The following is a 25,050-nucleotide window of genomic DNA, read 5'->3' on the forward strand; positions in this document are numbered from 1 at the left end:
CTTTATCTATAATATCTAACAACTAGCATCTAGCTCATTGTATGCATTGTAACATCTGGAAGCTAAAATATATATCATTATTAAAAAAATAAAATTTCTATAGATATAAACAAGTTTATTCAAAAATTTATATGCAAGGCAAAGTAACTAGAATAGCTACACTTTGAAAAAGAAGAAAGTGGGAGGAATCAGTCTATCTGATGCCAAGACTTATTATATACCTCCAGGAATCAAGATTGTGTGTTACTGGGGGAGGAACAGACACGTAGATTAATGGATTAGAATACAGAAACCAGAAATCAATTCACAAAAAATAAACCAAATTGATTTTTTACAAAGTTGCAAAAGCAATGCAGTGGAAGAACAGTAGCCTTTTCAGCATATAGTGCTAGAGCAGTTAGACACTTGTAGATCAACCTAAGACTTTTACCCTTATACAAAAATCATCTCAAAGTGGATCATGGATTTAAATGTAAAATATAAAGCTATAAAACTTTTAGAAATAAATGGAAAAAATCTTTGTGATCTAGGACTAAACAAAGAGTTCTCAGACTTGAAACCAAAAGCACAATTCACAAAAGGAAAATTGATAAATTACACTTCACCGTAATTACTTTTGCTCTGCAAAAGACCCTGTTAAAATGGCAAAAAGACAAGCTACAGAGTGGGAGAAAATATTTGCAAACTACTTATCAAATAAACAGTAAAGACATCAAAGACAGCCTAAGTAGAAAATGGTGCTGTGATGATCCAACACGGAAATGTGCTTAGAAATCCTAAAGAAAGGTCACCTGGATGGCTCAGTTGGTTAAGCATCTGCCTTTGGCTCAGGTCATGATCCCAGGGTCCTAAGATCAAGTCCTACATCTGGTTCCTTGTTCAGCGGGGAGCCTGCCTCTCCCTCTCCCTGCCACTCCCCCTGCTTGTGTATTCCCCACACCCCTTTGTCTGACAAATAAATATATCTTAAAAAAAAAAAAAAACTAAGAAAGGTTTCCATTAGGATGCTGGAGATTCACTGGGTATTCATGGTTGCTGTTTTTATGTGTATGTGGGAATGCAAAGTCTTTTAGTCCCCTTACTAATTAGGGGAATTTCCCATTTTGTGTGAACCTAGGAGAAAGGCAGGGTCCTAAAGCCACCTGTAGAAGCAGGAAGGGACCAGACATTCCCAATCACTACCCATTAACGAAGTGTTGGACACATGACCCACTCCCAACCATAGGATACGCCAGTAGCCTGGGACTTCATAAATTTGGAAAGAGTGACCCAAGGAATGGGACAGTCACAGATTTTCCAGTGGTAGTGGTGACTCTTCCCCTGGAATAACCCTGATCTCTGCTGCCAGTCTCCCTTGGGTCTTGCCACCTAATTCATATGTGGATTTAAGTTTAAATTATATTATGTTACTATATATTATATTATATTATATTATGATTATAAAATCATGCATTCATGTGATTTAAAAATATATATCAGTAAAACAAGCAACCCCCTCCTATTTTACCAGTCTCACTCTCCAGAAGGAAACCCAATTAATGATTTCTTGTGATGTATGTTTTGATGTTGGGCATTTTGATGTCAAACTCCCCTCATCCAAAACCTTTTTTTATTTTAAAAATACCACCATCAAGTGCTCAGGAAGTGACTAAGTGATCCAAATGAAACATTAGCTAAGGAACTGACATGGTGAAACTGATCCCAGTTTTCAATCCATGGCAACATCATCAGACACTCCCAAGAAAATAAGGTTAAAAAAAAAATGGCACAGATTCCTATCTTATGAATGGAATAAACAGGGTTAACTGACACTTTTCCAATACACGTACTTTGGAAGCAATAGGATTTAATCAGTCTAATGCTGTTGCTTACCTCAAGTACCCAAAAACTGCCTGGATCTCCTTTCCAATGAGGATATAATAAAAACCTCTCAAAAGATCATTCTGGAATGTTCTTACCAATCTGTATCTAATTTGACATAAACTGAATTCTATACTTAACCTTCAAATTATGGTCAAGAAACCTCTGAATAGCTCCAGCTGCTCTAACAATTCTGATATCTGAAGAGTACCTTAAAGCAGAGGTTCTCAAACTTAAGTTTCCAAACAAAGCATCAGCCTCACCTATGAACCTGGTAGAAACTCAAGTTCCCAATCAAGTACTGAATCAGAAAATCCTGGGGCGCCTGGGTGGCTCAGTGGGTGGGGCCTCTGCCTTCAGCTCAGGTCATGATCCCGGGGTCCTGGGATCGAGCCCCACATCGGGCTCTCTGCTCAGCGGGGAGCCTGCTTCCCCCCCTCTCTCTCTGCCTGCCTCTCTGCCTACTTGTGATCTCTCTCTCTATCAAATAAATAAATTAAAAAAAAAAAAAAATCCTGTGGGGGGACGCCTCGGTGGCTCAGTTGGTTCAGCAGCTGCCTACGGCCCAGGTCATGATCCTAGGGTCCTGGGATCAAGTCCAGTATCGGGCTCCTCACTCATCAGAGAGCCTGCTTCTCCCTAAGCCTGCTTTACCTGCCACTCTGCCTACTTGTGCTCTGCCAAATAAATAAAATCTTTAGGGAAAAAAAAAAATCTTGTGGGTGTGACCAAGTGTGAGAACCATTGCTCCAAACCCTACAAAATGCAAAAATCAAAATATACTTTTGAGAGTTAAGGAAATTGGGGAAGGGGAGATCTTCTCCTTACTGTGTTCTGTGTCCTCAAAGATGGTGCTCTTTTTTTTCTAAGATTTTTTATTTATTTGACAGAGAGAGAGAGAGACAGTGAGAGAGGGAATACAACCACGGGCAGTGGGAGAGGGAGAAGCAGGCTTCCCGCTGAGACGGAAGCCTGATGTAGGGCTTGATCCCAGGATCCCAGGATCATGACCTGAGCTGAAGGCAGATGCTTAAGGACTGAGACACCCAGGCGCCCCAAGATGCCTCTCTTCGTCCTTTACCGTTCTCTTCTTTCTGGAATTCTGGGAAATCAGTCTCTAACCAGAGGAGGGTCTCTGCTATCTAGCCTCCCAGAGTTCTCTGAGAGGGAGGTTGTGGAGCTGCACCAGCCTCCATGGAAAGTATGATCAGAGATTATCAATGGTATGATTCCTGTTAAGAGCTATCAGTGATTGGGGCACCTGGGTGGCTCAGTGGGTTAAAGCCTCTGCCTTCGGCTCAGGTCATGATCCCAGGGTCCTGGGATCTAGCCCGTCGGGCTCTCTGCTCACCGGGGAGCCTGCTTCCTCCTCTCTCTCTGCCTGCTTCTCTGCCTACTTGTGATTTCTGTCAAATAAATAAATAAAATCTTTAAAAAAAAAAAAAGAGCTATCAGTGACATCAGTCATGAGCTCGAGGATGGGGGTGTGGGAGGTAGCAACTATCAGGTGTTTGATTCTCCTTGCTCTATCTCCTGATAGGTACATAATGGTTGTGATTTAGTCTTCAAAGGGCACTTTCAAAGTTCAGATCACTGGAAGATATTCTAACTAACTAATCTAACTAAGCTTGCCTCTTTGGTGTTTGTTCAGGGCAACACACTCTCCATAACAATGATGCACATTAGAATCACCTGGGTTGGGTATTAAAAAACTGTGACTCCTGAACCCCCCCACCCCCAGGAGATTCTTATACTAGTTTGTGGGGTAGGGAGAGCATCAGAACTCTTCACAGGCTCTCCAACTAATTCTAATAAGCAGCCAGGACTGTGAATGCCTGCAACCCCGGTGTTTTTCACAGTATGGTGGCCAAACCAGCATATTAACATCATCCAGAAATTTGCTAGAAATGGAATTTCTTAAGGCCCCAATCCAGCCTTACTGAATCAGGAACCCTGACAGAGAAGTTTAGCAATTTAACAAGCCCCATAGGTGATTCTCCCACCTTTGTTTCTCCAATAAAGTTTGAGATCCATAGATTATTCTGTTTACACCTTTGTTTAAGGTGGAGATTCTGGGAAACTAACTGACAGTTCTATATTCATGATCATAGTTTGCTGTTTTTAAAGATGAAAACAACTTCCTTACTCTTATTATAAACCAAGGGAGCTAATAATAATCCCGGTTTGTCTTTCACTTTAGATACCAGTGAAAGGTGTTAATTACCGTTTCTGTCTGCCTTAAACGTTACATGGTAACTCAACCCAGCAATTTCTGGAGTGTATCTGTGTGCTGCTGAGTGTTTTTTAAGTGTGTCACAGTGTTTTGGGGGAAAAAGCCAAAGCAAGCCATGCTGGGCACAGTAGAAAATGGAAAGATAATGAAATTTGATTTGGTTACTTTCTTCACCAAACTGGAAATGCTCTCCACGTTTGTGGGTGGAGCAATAAATACAAGAAATGGGGACAAGCTTCTTAACATTTTTGTTTCAAGTCTTAAACACCTTTGGAATCTAACAGTCCCAGGAAACGGAGCAAGTAAAAGTTTACCCATATGAGTTAAAGATTTCATGCCACAGTTGATCATAATAAAATCCTTTATCAACCATAATCATCAGCCATTCCTCAATTAAGCTTCAATCAGATCAATAACAGCATGTGCCTTCTTGCTGGGAGAAGAAATCTACATTATGTCTAAGGAGGAAGCCCTTTGGAGGTCTCACATTTTCTGCGTGTTAACCCTTCCTTTGAGTTACTGAATTCCCTTTCAGGAAAAAAAAAAAAAAAAAGTCCACTGAAGGGAAAGGTGCTGTGGCAGTATATACCTAGGCAGGAACTATTATGGAAAGACCACAAGCCGTCTGTGAGCGTAATGTAGAAGTCTACTGGATCAGATCGGAAGGGCGGAGCAGCAAAGACGAGGCAGAGCAGTCAGGACCACACGCAGGACACTCAGGTTCATGCCTGAAAACTGTTCTCCTACACAATCATCTTAGAACCAGAGAGCTGTGTTATGAGTCCACTTGGTGTTAAATTTCATTTTGTTCTTCAGAGCTTGTTTCCTATGCCCTTGTTGCAAGACTTTCTCACTTTATGTTTGAGTACTATGTTGCCGCTAAGACTGAGATAGTATACGGTTTGGAACGAAACCCAGGGCAAGTGTCAAAGCCAGCTTTATCACGCCATCAGCTGACAGAGAAAGGGTCTGAGATCAGAAGACCCAGGGTAGAAGTGAATCTGAAAGCATCTTACATTGTGTTTAATTGTTTCATAGTATGCATGCTCCCCACAATAAAATTAACTTCTTTTTAGATTATATACTAACATTTATCATGGTTAAAGAAGTTTTTAGTAATCTAGAAAAGCGTAAGGACAGGGAAAGGGGGAAAACCAAGATAAAAAAAAATTAAAAAGCATAAGGACAAAAAGCATTGAAGTTCTACCACCTTGAGAAAACTAACTGCCCTTCTTTTCATATACCTCTTCCCAACTACACCTCTGCATTAATATATAAATCAGTATGGCCATGCCTCAAAAAAACATCTGAGTATATACCCAAAAGAATTAAAACCAGGGACTCAAGTATTTGTATACCAATTTTCATGGTAACATTATTCACAACAGCTAAAAGGTGGAAAAAACCCAATGTCCATCAACGGGCAGAGATAAGCAAAATGTGGGGCCACACATACAGGGAAATATTATTCAGCCTTAAAAAGGAAATGCTGACATATGCTACAACATGGATAAAGACATTATGAAATAAACCAGATACAAAAAGACAAATATTATATAGTTCCACCTACATGACATAACTAGTAGTCAACTTAATAGCAGCAAAAAATAAAATCATGGTTGCCAGAGGTTGAGGTAAGACAGAAATGAGGAGTTGTTGTTTAACTGATACAGAGCTTTGATTTGGGAAGATAAAGTTCTGGAGATGGATGGTGCTGATGGTTGCAAAACTATGTGAATTCATGCTATTGAACTGTACTCTTAAAAATGGTTAAAATGGGGCACCTGGGTGGCTCAGTAGGTTGAGCCTCTGCCTTCGGCTCAGGTCATGATCTCAGGGTCCTGGGATCGAGTCCTGCATCAGGCTCTCTGCTCGGCAAGGAGCCTGCTTCTTCCTCTCTCTCTGCCTGCCTCTCTGCCTACTTGTGATCTCTGTCAAATAAATAAATAAATTCTTTAAAAAAAATGGTTAAAATGCTAAATTTTCATGTCATGTGTATTTTACCACAATAAAAAATTTTAGAGTTGCAAAATATTCTAATGCTACTTCTTAAAAATTTTGCCATAATAAATATAAATATGATATATCATATTTATATCATAAAAATCATAGGATAACAAAAAAGGAAAATAAATTTTAATATTTTACTTATTTGACAGAGATCACAAGTAGGCAGAGAGGCAGGCAGAGAGAGAGGAAGGGAAGCAGGCTCCCCACTGAGCAGAGAGCCCGATGCGGGGCTCGATCCCAGGACCCTGAGATCATGACCTAAGCCGAAGGCAGAGGCTTTAACCCACTGAGCCACCCAGGCGCCCCAGGAAAAGAAATTTTAGATGGAAAACTTTTCAGTGACTAGCCTCTAGAACTTTACAGATACACTGACCAACTCCAATTAGGTATAAATGAAAACACCAAGAAATAGTCTCCTGATTTATGACTGCACCCCATATTTTAGAAGTATAATTTCAGTGGCTGACACAATATAGTAAATTCTCCCTCAATACAGAATATCCAGGAAAACTTATATTTCTTCTTACAATAAATATGAAGGCTACATCAATACCTTGGATTGGAGTGGTCAATAGCCAGCAGTAAATTATGATGAATTAGCCAATAAATAGTCAGCCCTGTGGGTAGACTAATTATAATACTTGGAATATAATGAGACCTGGATATATAATTCACTTGTGGAGAGAAGATTAGCACAAATAAACCAAGAGGGTTCTAACAAAATAAAAATAAAATCCTTACATAGAGGATGTATGGTGTATCCCTTCCTCTTTCCCCCAAACTTTAATCTCTGGAAGCATGATTTTCCCAACAAAAGAGTATGGCATTTCCTCATCTGTCATAGCAGCCTCTGCTAAGAACCAGAAATATCCCTCAATAAACCTCAACTTTGGGCACGGCTCATGTCCCTTTCAAATCAGCTCTTAGAAATGAGGGTTACATCTGGGAATCTGTGAAGGTGGAGAAGGCATCACTGACAGAAAGGACATCCTAACAACGATCTCCTTCCCTCCTACAAAACTGAGACAGGGTACTAAATCTCACTGCCAATCATATGAGTGAGGAGAGCAGGACAGAGATATAATAAGAAAAACAACAAGAGAAACTTCTAGGACAGTAGTTCTTACCCTTGCCTTCAAATTGGAATCACCGGGGAAGCTTTATAGAAACACTCATGCCTGTGTCCCTTACCTTACCCCTGTCTTTCCCTATTAAGATTACAATTCTATCTGGGACTGAGATCTGGACACCAGAATCTTTTTATAAACTCACCACATGACTCCCAATTTCCAGCCAGGGTTGGGAACCATTGCTTTAAGGGAAGGCAAGCTTCCTTGTCCTTAGGTCCCGTCTTTCAGGACCCCAGCTGGGCCCTCAATGAGCTGCAAAAGCTAAGAGCTTAAGAGTTAAAATAGTCCTGAACAATTACTCTCCCATAGGACACAGAAGATGTAATCATATTCCATCACTAGAGGGCGAAGTTTCTTCATTTTAACATTTAATTAAAGTATTATTGCCACAGATTAATAATTCACTCAGGTTTCTCTCTTCCTTTGAAAAGGGAGAGGGGCTGACTGATGATGTTTTAATGAAGGTATGAAGCCTGACTTTCATGCATGTCATTCCTTCCTATTTATAAAATCAGGATTTGAGAAGCTATTATTGAAAGAGCTCTGTGTCCTTTCATTTGCCATATGCCCCCTTCCTAAAGGGTTTGTATTTTATAGGATGTATGTTTTTACATCCTATACATCCTTTGCTGTAGAGCTTATGTTACCAAATAGGAGGTAGGGCTTGATTGTAGCTAAGATCTAATTACTTTCTATTTCAGAGAGTGAGCCAATAAATGTTTCAGTTTTAAAATCATTTGATTTTGGGGGTGCCTGGGTGGTATAGTTGGTTAAGCCTCCAACTCTTGCTTTGGGCTCACGTCATGATCTCAGGGTTGTGAGATCAAGCCCCCGTCAGACTTCTCACTTGGTGGGAAGTCTGCTTAAAGATTCTCCCTCTGCTAGCACCTCCTACAAATAAATAAATCTTTTTAAAAAAAATTCATTTTTGTATCTTTTTAAAATTATTTTTATGAACATATAATGTATTATTTGCCCCTTGACTTTTGTATCTTGAAGTCTGCATTTCTAACAAGCTCCTGAGTGATGTAAATGCTGAGGTTGCTGGTGGAGAATTATTATACTTCGAGTAGCGGAAGGTAGAGAATCCAGCCACAGAAACGCAACTCTTCTGAAGATACTTAAAATGTGAATTCATGCTGATAAAAGTGTCTACCCATCTCTCTCTCTCTCTCTCTCTTTTCCCTTGAAGACAGAACACAAACCAACTGGATTCCAAATTGGATGTATATCAGAATCATTTGTTTGCTTCTTAAAAATAAGGTGTCTTAATCCTAACTCCTGGAGATTATGATCAGTAGGGCTACAGTGGGACACAGACATTTGTATTTTATTAAGTACCCAAAAACTGGTGCTAGAGCCCTCTGCTTTAAAACAAACAAACAAACAAACAAAAAAACAACCTCACTGTTCTTCAGAGTTTTTACTTTACAGATAAAGAAAGAGGCCAGGATGGGGGCAGGGAACTTTCAAAGTTATTAGTGATAGCACAAACCAGGATCTAGGTTCTCCTGACCCTACTGGATTGAGATACTGCTGCTTGCTAGGAGTTAACATGTGTACTTGATTCTAATTCTAATGCTATGTTATTGATGGATATAGTAACTCGTTTTCAAAGATGGCCCACAATGAAACACAATTCTGGACATTCACACCTATGTGTTGTCCTCTCCTGCATTCAAACTGGGCTAGCCCTGTCACTTGCTTTAATAGATAGAATTCTCTGGAAGTCATGCTGTGAAACTCCAGAGGCTGAGCCTTAGGGGTTTTGCAGCTTCCACATTCTTCCATCATGGAACACTCCACTTTGAACCTAGACATCATTCCAGGATGAATGAGCCTCAAGCAACCACATGGAGAGGTCTACATGAACAAGAACCAAGGCCCAGGGCAACATTCTCCACTGAGCTCTCAGCCAACAGACTATCATTAACTTGCCATCTATGTGAATGTGGCTACTAGCTGGACCTTCTAGCCATCCACCCCAGTGGAGTTAACTGTCTACTCAACTCTCAGAATGATATGAAATTGTTGTTTCAAGTCTCAAAGTTTTGAGGGGGAGGGGTACTATACCAAAAGAGATAGCTGAAAAGACAGAAGAAATCTCTTACCTGTTGGGCTGGAAGGAGAATCGGTCATAGCCCGTGAGTTCACATAAGTCTTTCTCAAGCTCTTGGAAAAGTTGCTGATACCCTTGAGCTTGGTCCAGAGGCACAAATGGGTGAATGTTTGCAAATTCTTTCCATGTGATAGGCTAAAGAGCAACAGGGGAGAAAACACATGCATATGTACAACTGTAATAGTAAGAACAACACTAACTTTAATAATGATGACAATAATGAGTATAGCAATAGCTAGCACAAAGAGTGTTTACTATGTGCCAGGCATTGTTTTAAGCACTTTAAATACATTAATTCATTAAATCTCACCACAGTCTTACCAGATAAGTACTCTTACTGCCTTCATTTTGTAAGTGGGTCAGAAAGGCCTAGAAAGGGAACTTACACAAAAATATAAACTTTTTTTTTATCTTTTCAGGAACAAAAAGTCCCCGAAATAGATTTATATCCATGAAACCCAATGAGTTGTTTCCAGTATGGTTTATGGCACATATATTTATCCTCTCTTCGCTGAGCAGAACAAGACACAAACAAAAGCAAGTGGGGAAAATGCTTCCAATCACAGTATAAAATGATTTTCTTGTCTGATGTGTTTGTCATATCAGAATAATCCTATGGAAAAAAAGGAAGAAGATAGTTCTGCTAAAATGGATCCTAGCCTAGGAGAGATATTTATCAACCACAAGAGCAAATTACACAAATCTTCTGTTGATACAAGAAATAAATCAAAACCTGTAGTCTCTATCCTTCTGGCACTGTGAATGGATTTCTAGAAAGAAGGCTTAACGTTCTGAATTCTACTGAGTTTAAGAACTACAAGCTGATAAAAGCATTGCAGGTTTAAAAGGGGGAATAGGAGGGGCAAGTGGCTGGCTTAGCCAGTAGACATGTGACTCTTGGGTCTCAGGGCTGTGAGTTCAAGCCCCACATTCGGTGTGGAGATTACTTAAAAATAAAATCTACAAATAAATAAATAGGGGGTAGGAAGGCATGAATATTATATATTTAATCATTTTAATTTAAATTCAATTAATTAACATAGAGTATTAATTTCAGATAATTTTACTCAAATTTAAATGATCAAGTTGCAATAAAATTGGGGTTTCTCCTAAAATTGTTGAATAGCAAGGTAAAGATGGGGTGCCTGGGTGGCTCAGTGGGTTAGCATCTGCCTTCGGTTCAGGTCATGATCCCAGGGTCCTGGGATTGAGCCCCGCATCAGGCTCCCTGCTCAGTGGGGAGCCTGCTTCCCCCCCTCCCTCTGCCCCTCCCTGCCCACTCGATCTCTTTCTCTAATTCACTCAAACAAATAAATAAAATCTTAAAAAAAAAAAAAAAAAAGAACAGCAAGGTAAAGAATTATTCAGGTAGTTATTAAATCACAATCCCAGTAGATTTCTCTAGTTATCTAAGTATGTACAAGGTAGAACACTGCTCCTATTAAGCTCCCTCTTAAGAGAAGTATCCTGTAGGGGCGCCTGGGTGGCTCAGTGGGTTAAAGCCTCGGCTTTCGGCTCAAATCATGATCCCAGGGTCCTGGGATCGAGCCCCACATCAGGCTCTCTGCTCCACAGGGAGCCTGCTTCCTCCTCTCTCTGCCTGCCTCTCTGCCTGTGATCTTTGTCTGTCGAAGAGAAGTATCCTACTTACTGCGAGTTCAGATGAGCTGTTGAGCTTCATGGTACAGGACCCCTTTAAGAAGCATATCCAAAATGTATCACATTAGTGATTTCCTCTTGACCCTTTGATCTCCCCATATGGCCACCCCTTCATCCCTCTTGCAGCATATCAGATATAATCCAAAGAGGTGGGACCAGGGTTAAGGTTAGAAGTAGGAATAAGGACAACAATTACCAGTGGAATCATGCTGTGAACAAGGGAAATGTCTTTGTTTTCCAATTTCTTCATGTATCGCACAATATTTGTTTCTGAGTGATAGCTGCGAACACAAAACACATGATTTGGGGCATTATTATGAGGTAAGAGTCTATACACATCCTCCTGAAAGATAAGACACACAGATCCACCTTCAAAATACAGATCAAACTGAGCCATAGGCAACACGCCAACAAAAGCATCAGAGGAAAGGAAAGACACAGAACCCCATGAACCTCAGGGGATGCAGTAGGACAAGAAGCTTCTGTGGGCAGAGGGAAGGTTGGGAAGAAGAGTACGTTGAGTTCTTGGGTATCCACAGTCCTCTCTTCCTGACAAGCGGGATTAGGGGTTACACTGCCAATGGAGCAGAGCCACCAAGAGGTGGCTTTGCCAAAATCAGGAAGAGAATCCTTATGGAGATGGTTTATTAGAGAGCCATCCATGGCTGAGCTACAATAACCCGAGCATATCATAGTTAGATCCAGAAGCTACTCTCTATGGATGCCTGGATGGCTCTGTTGGTTAAGCCTCCCACTCTTTGTTTTGGCTCAGGTCATAATCTCATAGGTCGTGAGATCAAGCCCCATGTCGGGCTCCATGCTTAGTGGGAAGTCTGCTTGAGATGCTCTCCCTCGGCCCCTCCCCCAACTTGCACACTCTCACTTGCTCTCTCTCTCAAATAAATAAATCTTTAAAACAAATTAAGCAGCCACTCTCCATTGTACTCCCAAGCCACAGCACACAATGCACATAACCACACAAACCTGTTGAACACTTGATGTGTGAGGAAAGAGCTAGTTCTCTTGAAAGCAGTCCCTGGAATACCTCTCCGCTCCTCGCCCATGCTTTCAGCAATCAGCTCCTATGTGGAGAGACCACAGACTAAACAGTGGAAAGCATGCCTGGAACCACCTGTGGAGATCCAGGCTTCTGGTCGGCATGTACCCCAACAAAGCACTAGAGATCTACTACCACTGCCCAACTCCCTGGCATCTGGCATGGTGAGATAACAGGTATCAGGAGTCATGAATTGTGGCAATTCTCCAGAGCATCATTTTTAAGTTCTATCGACATTTGCCACAGGAAAAGAGGAAAAATTACAATTTTTATTGCCTTCCCCCATCCCCAGTAAGACTTCTCCTGCATGTTCCTTGAGTAATGAAGCAAATTCTAGTAAGTTATTTTAAAGGGCTATCAGAAAAGTTATAATGGGGGCGCCTGGGTGGCTCAGTCAGTTAAGCAGCCAACTCTGATTTTGGCTCGGGTCACCATCTCAGGGTCCTGCTTCTGGCTCTGCTCTCAGCGGGGAGTCTGCTTGAGATTCTCTTTCCCTCTCTGCCTCCCAACTCCGTGCATGCTCTTGTTCACGCTCTGTCTCTCAAATAAGTAAATTAAAAAAAAAAAGTTATGATGACAACACTCACATAAGTATTCTCCCTTGTCAGTGCTTTCATCTGTGAGAACAATTCTAATAAAATACATGTGCCAAGACCATTCAGTGGGCAAAAGGATAATCCCTTCAACAAATAATGCTGAGAAAAGTGGGTATCCAGATACATAAGAATGAAGTTGGACCCTTACCTTATACCTTATACCGTATGGCGACCCTTACCTTACACCTTATACCATATGCCATATACAAAAACTAACTCAAAGGACCTAAATTTAAAAGCCAAAAGTATAAAACTCCTAGAAGAAAACACAGGCACAAATCTGCATGATCTTGGATTTGGATTTTGGTTTTTCAAATAGGACATCAAAAGCATGAGTAACAAAAGAAAAAGTAAATAAAGTGGACTTCAATTAAAATTAAACTTTTGCATCTCAAAGGACACTATCAAGAATTAAGAGACAACCCACAGAAATGTTTGCATATTGTATCTGATAAGGGTTTAATATCCAGATCCAGATTATATAAATGCATGTCTTGTTCCTCATTCTGCTGCAGGCTAATAGTACAGCTATCTAGAGCCCTCAGTGGGTGCTCCATAAATATTCCTTAAATGCATGGAACCTGGGGTTAAATTCAATGCAGAGTTCTAGGGAGAAGATAGCTTATTCACTCCGATTTATTAACTAAGGCTTAAAAAAGAACAGTGTGCTATCTCTTTGATGGTTTACAATAGTTATCTGGTACTGAAGTCCTCTCTTAAACAATACATAGACGACCAGGATGGCACTGTTCAGCACTCTGGAACCTATTTCTACTTGTATAGGAAACGTTTCCTTCCACTGATGCATTCAACAGTGTTTACTGAGTGCTTCCTGTGCACCGGGTCCTGTAGAGTGTTGTGATTAACATCTCGCCACGGGTTTAGGTAGCTACTGACTGCTCTGTCATCTTCATTCCTTTCTCCTCACATGGCCCTGCTATTTCATTGCTTTAGAAACCATCTCGGTCACACTGAACTGCCCCTAGTTCACATTGTAATCTTCCTTCTCTAAGCATTTATTGTTGTTCTTCCCAGTGTCCGAAACACCTCTGGCCCCAACCACCTTGCTCTTCAATTGTGCCACCTCAGATTGGATAACTCCCACCCATCATCATTCAGAACTCAGCTTAGGACAATTTCTCCAAGTCTTGGGGAGAAGCTCCTCCTCACAGAGCATCTTCAGACATCACCTAGTATGACATATCGCCTGGATTTTAATCTTGTGCATGTCTAAGTCCCCATTAGACTATAAGCTCTGTCGGGGCAGGAATCATGTCTAATTCACCACCATCCTCAGGGCCTCAGTACCTGCCACATTTTAGGTGTTCAATAAATAGGTTACATGAATGAGTATTTTCCCAAAACTGACATAACCAAGACACCAATGTCATGATTCTCCATATTAGGGATAGTTTCAGTTAAGCACCATTAACAAGCCTCCCATGTAGCCTGGCTGCAAGGCACTAGCTAGGGCCCACAGCAAGTGACCACCAGCTATCAGGGATGGTCAGTGGCATAATTTTAACAGGCCACCCAATGTCACACATGGAACAAGAGGCCAAGTCATCTTTAACAACATCTCAAACAGTTACTATGAGAAATGCACCTTCTTAATTTACTTACTGCAGATGACTCACAGCCAAAGATCCACAACAAGTCATCCAGATCTTTTTCATTGACTGTTTCATCAAGAGAAATCCCAAGCTACAGAAATGAAAATGAAAAAGCAAACATCAGCCCTAGACACCAAGACCAGTGGAGAAACCCCAGGAGAGGTCAAAGGAAGGAAGATGCTGGATAAAACCCTCAGTTATTCCAAAATATCTGGGTGCCACTGTATCCAAGTTGGCCCATGACTAGATGAGTCTGAGGCTTCACAAAGTTTAGAGTTTTAGGAGCCACCTCCAGGCTCTAACAGTCTGGTGCCTGTAGGTCACCCCTATTGACACTAGATTCACTTACCCTTTTCTTTCCTTAACTTATTATATCACTTATCATATTTTACCTTCAACAGTCATATTGTGAAGGGTATTATGAGAAAATACGTGGCTTAGAGTCCCATATGAAAACATGAAAACACAAAGTCTTCAGTAAAGCTAAGAATGAATTATCCTTTATTTAAAAGTCACAATGTTCCTAGTGGGAAATGAAGATTGTTTAAAAAACATAGATTGTGTCCAAAATTCCAATGCTTATTTTTTTAAAAAGAAAATTTTTAATAAGAAAAGTCAGGAAATTTTAAAGTAGTTTAAAAAAACGGCTAAGTTTTACTTAACTGTGCCATCCTCAAAGAGCCGAAAATTGATCTGCCGCTGAGCAGCCCGGTCCAAGACCTCTTTCGCCGAGCAGCCACACTGAATCTTCAAAGTGTCAAAGAACAAGTCATGCTGGAGTTGATGCCCTGCTCGCTTGAGACCTAGACAAGACAGGAGAGACATGAGTCCCCAACAGAAATCTGCTCTGCAGCCCCTGACCTTTCACAGAGAAGTAAAGAGGTAAACTCTTTTTTTAATTAAGATTTTATTTATTTATTTATTTTAGAGAGAGAGCACAAGCAGAGGGAAGGGGAGGGATCAGCAGACTCTGCACTGAGTGCTGAGAATCCTGAGATCATGACCTGAGCTGAAATCAAGAGTAGGATACTTAACTGACTGAGCCACCCGGGGGATCCAAGAGGTAAATTTTATCTATAGTCTGTTCCTGGTCTTAGCCAGTGTTTCGACAGCTGCTTTTTTTTTTTTTAAAGAAATTAAATGCTTATTACTATGTATATAGTATATACATATAATACATACAATATATGTATATATATTATATATACATATAATACATATAATACTATATGTATTATAAAATAAATACATATTAAAAAAAAGAAAAATCACCATAATCACCATCCAGAAATACTTGCTGATTACAATTTGGTGTATATTTACTCTAGAATTGGGGTGTGTGTGTGTGTGTGTGTGTGATATATCACATATAGTTCTTTACACTTTAAAACATTTGTAATACATAAAGAATATTTTGTTTTTTAACAGATCAATATCTATGTCATCTTTTTAATGTTTAATCACTTATTATTGAACATTAAGGATGTTTCTAAGGTTGTGGTATTATAAACAATGCTTCAGTGGATATCCTTTACATCCTTACTTGATTACTTCCTTTAGATAAATTTCTAGAAGTAGAATTTTTTATTCAAACTTAGGCACATTTTTAAAGCTTTTAATAATGTACTGCTTACGTGCCCTCATAAAAGTTATATCAGCATGGGTGTCTGGGTGGCTCAGTCAGTTAAGCATCTGCCTTCAGCTCAGGTCATGATTTAGGGTCCTGGTAGGATAGAGTCCCATGTTGTCAGACTCCCTGTTCAGCAAGGAGTCTGCTTCTCCCCATCTCTCTCTGTCTGTATTCTCCCTCTCTCTCTAATAAATAAATAAAAATCTTTTTAAAAAGTTATACCAACATCAGCATTCTTTGTAATCTTTACCAAGTAATGGGAGAAACACTATTGTTTCAATTTACATTTCCTTAATAGTAAGGTTGAAGTTTTATGCTTATTGGCCATTTATTTGTATATTTGCTTCTTTTAAAATTACATTTAGGCTCCTGGGTGACGTAGTTCAGCGTCTGACTCTGTTTCAGCTCAGACTGTGATCTCAGGGTTGTGAGATTGAGCCCTGCATCAGGCTCAGGGCTTTAAGACTCTCCCTCTCCCTCTGCCTCTCCCCCTGGTTCTCTCTCTCTGTAAAATAAAATAAATAAATCTTTAAAAAAAATTAAAAAATAAAATTACACTTAATGTCCTTTGCCAATTTTTCTCTGAGTGATCATTCCTCAGATGTTTATGGGGTTGGGGAGCAAGTAAGTGATCTCCATATTAAAATTTTTAACACCCAGTCTATCAGAAATGTTGAAATAGTTTTGTTTTTTTTTTTATGATTTTATTTATTTATTTGTCAGAGAGAGAGAGAGAGAGCGCCCGTGCACAAGCAGGCAGAGTGGCAGGCAGAGGCAGAAAGTGTGGGACTCGATCCCAGGACACTGGGATCATGACCCAAGCCAAAGGCAGCGGCCTAACCAACTGAGCCACCCAGGCATCCCAGAAATGTTGAAATACTTTATTTGACTTTCAATTTTGTATACAGTATTGGACACAATTTTTCTATTTTACCTACTCAGGCTTATCAGTCTTATTACGTCCCAAAGTTTTTAAACAGATAAGTGACTCACCTTCAGACAAAATCAAAGTGGCATTATGTACCCTCCTAGCAATATGCTCCAGCCCACGGGAACCATGGTAGATTGCAAACATTGCAGCCATGTTTGCCAAGAGAGCCTAAAACAACAAGAACATTTAAGGAATCATGCTCAACAATGTGATGAAGACAATTAGTGAGAAGAAATATTATTTTGACTTGAAATGCCAAATTGAAAAGAGGGAACAAAAAAATGATCAGATTTCCTGCATTCTCTATGATAGTGGGGGACCATTTATAACCTGCCTCTCTCAGGGGCAAACACAGCATCCAAGACACCCTGGAGTCATGACACTAAACCTTCAAATTTGACCACCATAAAGGAGGAGGATGAAACTTTATAATCATATCACCCATAAGGGGGGGATGGGGTTGTCATTAAACACTGAGAAGTAGTATTTCATGTAGGAAGACAATGGAGTAATAAAGGTGTCAGGAAAAAAAAAAAGTGAGATCTAAGAATTTTATACTCAAATAGTTCAAAGATAAAAGCACAAGCAATTTTCAAATACACAAGAACTCAGAAAACACAATTCTCCTGAGAACTTAAATAAAGTGCTAGAAGCTGAATTTCAGCCAAACAACAGATGAATGGAGATTGTGTGAAAAAGGACTACCGAAAATGAAAATGCAGGACATAGGGAAATAAAGCCACAATGAATTGGCAGGACATACATTAGAAAGAGAAAATCGGCACCTATTGGCTTGGCTATTCCCTGCTCACAGCAAGGTCACTTTCTCAGGCAAAGATATCTCCTTGACCATGGGATTGAGGTTTCACAAAAACATTTACAGGGAAGCCTGTGTTTTGTGTGATGAAAAACAGAAAGGAATGGCACTGGAATTTCTCAGAGGAAGGGGCACAGTCAGTTCAAGGATGGTTCAGTGAGGAAGTCCTGCATGGGAAACAAGGAAAAGGACCCACTGTGATGGCATGTTGGGTCAGGGAAGAGGATAAAATAAGATAGCTAGAATAAGAGACCAAAAGGAGTTACAATGTGGCAAAAATTGATGGAGGCCCACCTTGTGGTTTTCTCTTCTTCCTGGTCCCATCCCTCATTTGCATTATCACCCTAGATCCCGCCAATTAGCAATCTTCTAACCATGCAATACCATCCTGGCCCCCTAGGAAACTGGTCCCAACTCAGGTCTCAGATTCCTACCCTGCCCAGACTACTCTATTCTCCCACTCCCACTCCCATTTTACTAGAGAAGCACTATAAACTCTGAAGTTTTCAGTCCCATTTGTGACTTTTCTTCTAAGGTAGTAAGTAGGTCAGTAGTTAGTTCAAGGTCATCTTCACAGCCAATCACCATGGAGTGGGAAGGGAACCTGAGAAACATAGTGCTTTAAAGTTGGATGATATTCAATATTGGATTGATTTTGTTAGGTACGATTTGCTCAGTGAGGCTGCCAGAAGGAATCCACGGGACCACTGCAAAACAAGAAACAGTTCTCAAAAGACGCCAGAAAGGGACACCTGGCTGTCTCAGTGAGTTAAGCATCTGCCTTTAGCTCAGGTCATGTTCCCAGTGTCCTGGGATCGAATTCCACAATGGCTCCTTGCTCAGTGGGGATCCTGCTTCTCTCTCTGCCTGTCACTCCCCCTACTTGTGCTCTCTCTCTCTCACTCTCTCTCTAGCAAAAAAATTAAAATAAAAAAGATGCCAGAAAGTGAAGCCAACATGCAAGGGAAAGGACGACATCTGGAGCACCTGGGTGGCTCAGTTGATTAAGTGTCTTAACTCTTAAGCATTGTAACTCTTAATTTTGGCTCAGGTAATGATCTTGGGATTTTGAGATCAAGCCCCACGTTGCACTATGCACTGGGCATAGAGCCTGCTTAAGAGTCCCTTTCTCCCTCTCCCTCTCTTTCCCTTTCTAAAAAGGAAGAAGACATCTGATAACACAGAAATAGACTTTCTTACAAAAATTCCCCCAAGAGAGTACAGAAGCTCTGTGGACTCTGTATAACAATTAGAAATAAATATAGAAGCACTACAATACCTTCTAGTCATGGAAAGGGCAAGTCAAACAACCCATGACACTACGTATCCAAATGCTTATGACTACTTCTGAGGAATAGAAACTCAGGCCTGATATTCACAGAATTCTCTGGAATCCTCTTATCACAACAATCTTGCATAATGTAGAGATGGTTCTTTTCCACAAAGAGGAAACTGTATCAAGTGACTGGACAACAAATTGACAACAAATATAAAATCATTTTTAGAAATCTTAGAAAGGCTTTAGAACTCCAAAGTTCAAAGAAACAAAGACCAAGAAAATTCAAATTTCCTGGATAACCTGGACAAACTTAACGTAACTAGTATACTTAAATAAAGTAATAAAAAAGTATAATCAACGTGGATGGAACTAGAGGGTATTATGCTTAGCGAAATAAGTCAATTGGAGAAAGACAACTATCATATGATCTCTTTGATATGAGAAAGTGGAGATGCAATGTGGGGGGGGTTGGGGGGAGGTAGGAAAGGAAAAAATGAAAAGATGGGATTGGGAGAGAGACAAACCATAAAAGACTCAATCTCAAGAAACAGACTGAGGGTTCGGGGGGGAGGGGGGACGGGAGAGGGTGGTGGGGATATGGACATATGTGCTATGATGAGTGCTGTGAAATGTGTAAACCTGGCGTTTCACAGACCTGTACCCCTGGGGATAAAAATACATTATATGTTTATTAAAATAAATAAATTATTTTTTAAAAAAGTATAATCAAAACCTCATAATTAAAAGTTGCTCAAAATCATTAGTTATAAGGGAAATGCATATTAAAACCACAATGAGATAACACTTCACACTCACTAGGATGGCTATAACTGAAAAGACAGGCAATAACAAGCATTGGTGAAAATGTGGAGAAATTACAACCCTCAAATAAAATATTCCCTGGTGGAGGGAATAAAAAATGGTGAAGCCCCTTTGGAAAACAGCCCGGAAGTTTTTCAAAAAGTTCAATTTAGGTCAATAAAATGGTGTAATAATTCTACTCCTGGGTATATACCTAAGAGAACTGAAAACATATGACCCCATAAACTCTTGTATGTGAATGTGCATAGCAGCTTTATTCAAAATACCTAAAAGTGGAAACAACCCAAATATCTATCACTTGATAAATGGATAAACAAAATATGGCATGTCCATACAATGGGATAATATTCAGCCATTAAAAAAAAATAAGTACTGGGAACCTGGGTGACTCGGTGGGTTAAAGCCTCTGCTTTCGGCTCGGGTCGTGATCCCAGGGTCCTGGGATCGAGTCCCGCATCGGGCTCTCTGCTCGGCGGGGAGCCTGCTTCTTCCTCTACCTCTGCCTGCCTCTCTGCCTACTTGTGATCTCTGTCTGCCAAATAAATAAACAAATAAATAATCTTAAAAAAAAAATAAGTACTGATTCATACCACAATATGGATGAAACTTGAAATCATTATGCTAAGTGAAAGAAGCTAGGCACAAAAGGCCACATACTGTAAAAATCCCATTTATATGAAATGTCCAGAATAGGCAAATACATATAGGAAGAAAGTAGATTAGTAGTTCTCAGGGGCTGCAGGGAGGGGAGAAGGATGGGGAGTGACTGCTTCATAAACTGGTTTCTTTTTGATGACAATGTTCAGAAATGAAATGCTAATGATGGTTGCACAACTTCACAAAAATACTAAAAACCACTGAACTGTATTCTTTAAATGCGCAAATTTTATGAAGAGTTATAGCTCACTGAAAGAGTTAATGAAATGTAAATTATACCTCAACACAATGACTTTAGAAAAAGCTAATGAAAAGATTGCCTGTGGTAGTAGAACCCAAGAAAAAAGAAGACATAAAGAACAGGACATGATGCAAAGTCAGATGTCTGTGAAATATCACAAGTTTATAGAAAGAATTTTAAAAAAGAATTCAATAACACACTTTCAGAGATTTTTTTTTAAAAAAAGGCTTTGTACTACCAACAGTGCACAACTAAGACAACTCCAGCGTGGAGCCTATTATGCTCAAGAGGAAAGGGGCAGTCACGAGAACACAGAGCAGTTGCTATAGAAGCAGAAAGCTGGAGTTAAAGGCAACAGTGTTCAAGGAGCATCTCAAAAGATTATCAGTCATCTCCTAACAAAAAAGATTAATTACATGCTTATAGAGAATGACACTGGAATTATGAGCAACTGCTTTATGCAACCAATTATGAAAAGAAATTCATAAAATGAAATAGACAATGGATAGCTAGAAGCTCTCCAGAATGAGAAGATAAAAATGAGAGAAGACAGGGGCACCTGGGTGGCGTAGTCACTTAGTGTCCAACTCTTGCTTTCAGCTCAGATCGTGACCTCAGGGTCCTGGGATTGAGCAGCACATCAGGTTCCACACCCACTGTGGTGAAGTCTGCTTGGGATTTTCTCTCCTGTCTCCCTCTGCTCCTTTGCCCCCCACCAACTCTTTCCCTAAAATAAATAAATAAATCTTAAAAAAAAAATCAGAGAAGGGGCACCTGGGTGGCTCAGTCGTTAAGCATCTGCTTTCTGCTCAGGTCATGATCCCAGGGTCCTCAGATCAAGCCCCACATTGGGCTCCCTGCTCTGCAGGAAGCCTGCTTCTCCCTCTCCCACCCCCTTGCTTGTGTTCCCTTTCTCACTGTCTCTTTCTCTCTCTCAATCTCTGTTAAATATATAAATAAATGAATAAATAAGTAAACAAACAAGCAAATAAAATCTTAAAAAAAAAAATCAAAGAAGACAGAGTTGGGCTATTTCCAAGGCTAACATCACTTTAGTAATTGCTGAAAAAGATGGAGACCTTTGTTCAGCCCAAGTTCACCTGTAAAATTAATTTCAAACATTGAAGCAGAAAACCCCTTAATGCATTTATAACCAGATAGATATCTTTTGCAAGTACATGAGCAGAACAATGAGGAACAGTAAGTAGTTGCAAAGGAAGGGGAAATATGCAAGCAGGGATTTCAACAAATGAGGGGTAAATTACAGAAAGTAATAGCATCATATAAAGTTCAATTTGTTATCAACAGAGGAACTCTTGACAGCTGGCTCCTTCCTGTGATAACAGAAGAGCTCTTAACTAACTAAAAAGCAGCAGCCACCTTTTTGAGGCAATAAGACAAGAAAACCTACTGAGGAAACTAGTCCAAAGACCAAAGGCCAAATATAAGATCTTATCATCTACTGCCCCTGGAGAGTCTTTCTGAAACCTGGTGGTGGTGCTTTGAGCCAATGCCCTAAGAGAAAAAAGCACTGTATTGCCCACTGAGGTGTCGAAGAGAGCTCTTTCTCTCACCCTGAAGGAGAAGATGGACCTAGAATGGACTGGTTGCTCAGGAAGAATCCTCCACCTAAGCCCAGAAACTGGCCTGGTCTCAAACACTACTCCCTCTGACAAGAACCCTGGGCAACTTCCAAAATCATCAAGAACTTAGGAAGCTACTCCTCTTTTATTCCATCCTTTCAGGAATGCTTATCCTGAGTCCCCAGCAAGAGTATCCCATGACCACCACCAAACAGTCAATCTTCATCACCCCTCAAGCATAGTCATGTTGCCTTCCTCACCACATTCCGAGAGGGCTTCCATTTCAACCCTAAGGAAAGTGCCCAGTCGTATGCCACCCATAATGGACCTGGCCCAATGGCCAAGAACGCCAGAAACACTGAAGTATCAAGTATATTCGTACACAGAGCTCCAGGACAATACATTATATTTTGGTTCTGACAAGACCACAGGGCTTCTCTACCAGTAAGATCACATCATTTCTGATGCAAACACTGGCCAGTAGGTGGTAAACTGATGAAAGAACAATTGAGTGATGCATGAGCAGCTCATTTCTGTAGATTCTAAACGATTCAGTGGGCAAGGCAGGCATGTGATCTACCTGAGCTGTACAGATGTTGCTAGTAGCCTTGTCTCTCCGGATGTGTTGTTCCCTGGTTTGAAGAGCAAGACGATACACTTCTTTCCCAGTGGCATCTCTGGTCCGAGAATAAAATACTTAGTTAATACATATGATCATAGCACCGGGGTGGTCACAAATGGACCTATTTCTTTCCTTCCCAGCTTGAAAGGAACCCAGAAAATGTATTTCGCTGCAAGGCCATAAAGAAACAATTCCTAAGCCATCCTGTTTTAAATAGGACTAATAATTTTTAGTATATTATGTACTCTGAGGGAGGAACTGAGATATATACAATAAGACTAGCAACCTTGAAAGGAAACTTCCCAGGAATCACCCAGACTAATATAATGATGGTGAATGAGGATTCAATTTAAAATTAAATTTAGAGAAAATTAAATTTCACTTTAAGCATCTTGGCAGACACAGAAAAAAAAATATCTGACAAAGGAATCAACTTCTGCACCAGAATCTAAAGCAACTGTACTGCTACAAAGAAAAAGAATGTGGTGAATCAAGAAATTATACACCTGAAACTAGTATTACACTGTATGTTACCTGGATTTTAAGAACTTAAAAAAAGAATATTAATAATCTTACCACTTATCTCTAAGAAAAATTTTGCTTCTTTCCTAATATAATTAAGAATTTGGATACAGGCACCTGGGTAGTACAGTTGGTTAAGCAACTGACTCTTGGTTTTTGCTCAGGTCACAATCTTAGGGTTGTGGGATCGAGCCCTGAGTAGGGCTCCTCACTCAGAGTCTGCTTGAGATTCTCTCTAGCTCTCCCTCTGTTCCTCCCACTCATGTTTCATGCTCTCTCAAATAAATAAATAAATCTTTAATAAAGAGTCCTGAGATGGAGTTTGGAGTTAGGCTCCTTGCTTAGTGGGGAGCCTGCTTCTCCCTCTGCCAGCCACTCCCCCTGCTTGTGCTCTCTTCTCTCTTCTCTTTCTGACAAATAAATAAATCTTAAAAATAACATAATTTAAAAATTTAAAAATTAAAAAAAAAAGATTCAACAGTCCTATCCTTTATTTCACCAAGCTCTGGGGTCCATTTTTCAGAAAGATAAGAAATTCAATTTAAAAATCAGCAGATATGAGGCACCTGGGTGGCTCAGCCGTTAAGTGTCAGCCTTCAGCTCAGGTCATGATCCCAGAGTCCTGGGATCAAGCCCCGCATCTGGCTCCCTGCTCAGCAGTGAACCTGTTTCTCCCTCTCCCTCTGCCTGCTGCTCCCCCTGTTTGTATTCTCTCTTTATCTCTGTCAAATAAATAACTAAAATTAAAAATTTAAAAAAAAAAATCAGCAGACAGGAGGTCCTAGGTGGTTCAGTCAGTTAAGTGTCTGCCTTCAACTCAGGTCATGGATGATCCCAGGGTCCTGAGATGGAACCCCACATTAAGCTTCCCACTGAGCAAGAAGCCTGCTTCTCCCCCTCCTCTGCCTGCTGCTCTCCATGCTTGCGCTGTCAAATAAATAAATTAAATCTTAAAAAAAAAAAAATCAGCAGATGGGATGCCTGGGAGGCTCAGTCAGTTAGACATCTGCCTTCAGCTCAGATCATGATCCCAGAGTCCTGGTATCGAGCCCCACATCGGGCTCCTTGCTCAGTGGGGAGACTGCTCTCCCTCTGCCTGCCTCTCCCACTGCTTGTGCTCTCTCTCCCAGACAAATAAATACAATCTTTAAAAAAAAATCAGCAGACAAGAATATATTAAATTCCTTTTTTTTAAATGATTTTATTTATTTATTTAACAGAGAGAGAGAGAGATCACAAGTAGGCAGAGAGGCAGGCAGAGAGAGGGGGGAAGCAGGCTCCCCGCTAAGCAGAGAGCCTGATGCGGGACTTGATCCCAGGACCCCGGGATCATGACCTGAGCTGAAGGCAGAGGCTTAACCCACTGAGCCACCCAGGTGCCCCTTAAATTCTTTTTAATTAGAAAATTTTCTGCCTCATTTCGCCTGGTAAAGATACATCACTGAAAGAAGCAAATGTAAGAATACTTGAAGAAACTGGGGCACCTGGGTGGTTCAGTGGGTTGAGCCTCTACCTTTAGCTCAGATCATGATCTCGGGGTCCTTGGATCAAGCCCTGCATCAGGCTCTCTGCTCGGAAGGGAGCCTGCTTCCCCCCTCTCTCTCTGACTGCCTCTCTGCCTACTTGTGATCTCTGTCAAGTAAATAAATAAAATCTTTAAAAAAAAAAA

At 40.4% G+C, this 25,050-nt stretch overlaps 1 protein-coding gene across 1 annotated transcript in view; it reads right to left on the reverse strand.

The window, feature by feature from the left end:
- The window catches only part of GLDC (glycine decarboxylase), a 93,172-nt gene that overhangs the window by 35,455 nt on the left and 32,667 nt on the right, over positions 1-25,050 (reverse strand). Inside the window, exons 8-15 of the mRNA XM_080819871.1 lie at positions 22,818-22,914; positions 16,901-17,006; positions 14,941-15,080; positions 14,288-14,368; positions 11,996-12,093; positions 11,208-11,292; positions 11,004-11,045; positions 9,345-9,487 (exon numbers count right to left, since the gene is read on the reverse strand). Coding sequence (XP_080675997.1) covers positions 9,345-9,487; positions 11,004-11,045; positions 11,208-11,292; positions 11,996-12,093; positions 14,288-14,368; positions 14,941-15,080; positions 16,901-17,006; positions 22,818-22,914 — 792 coding nt within the window. The remainder of the gene's footprint in view (positions 1-9,344; positions 9,488-11,003; positions 11,046-11,207; positions 11,293-11,995; positions 12,094-14,287; positions 14,369-14,940; positions 15,081-16,900; positions 17,007-22,817; positions 22,915-25,050) is intronic.

The sequence above is a fragment of the Martes martes genome (genome assembly GCF_963455335.1).
Source record: "Martes martes genome assembly, chromosome: 12".
Classification (NCBI taxonomy): Eukaryota; Metazoa; Chordata; class Mammalia; order Carnivora; family Mustelidae; genus Martes; species Martes martes.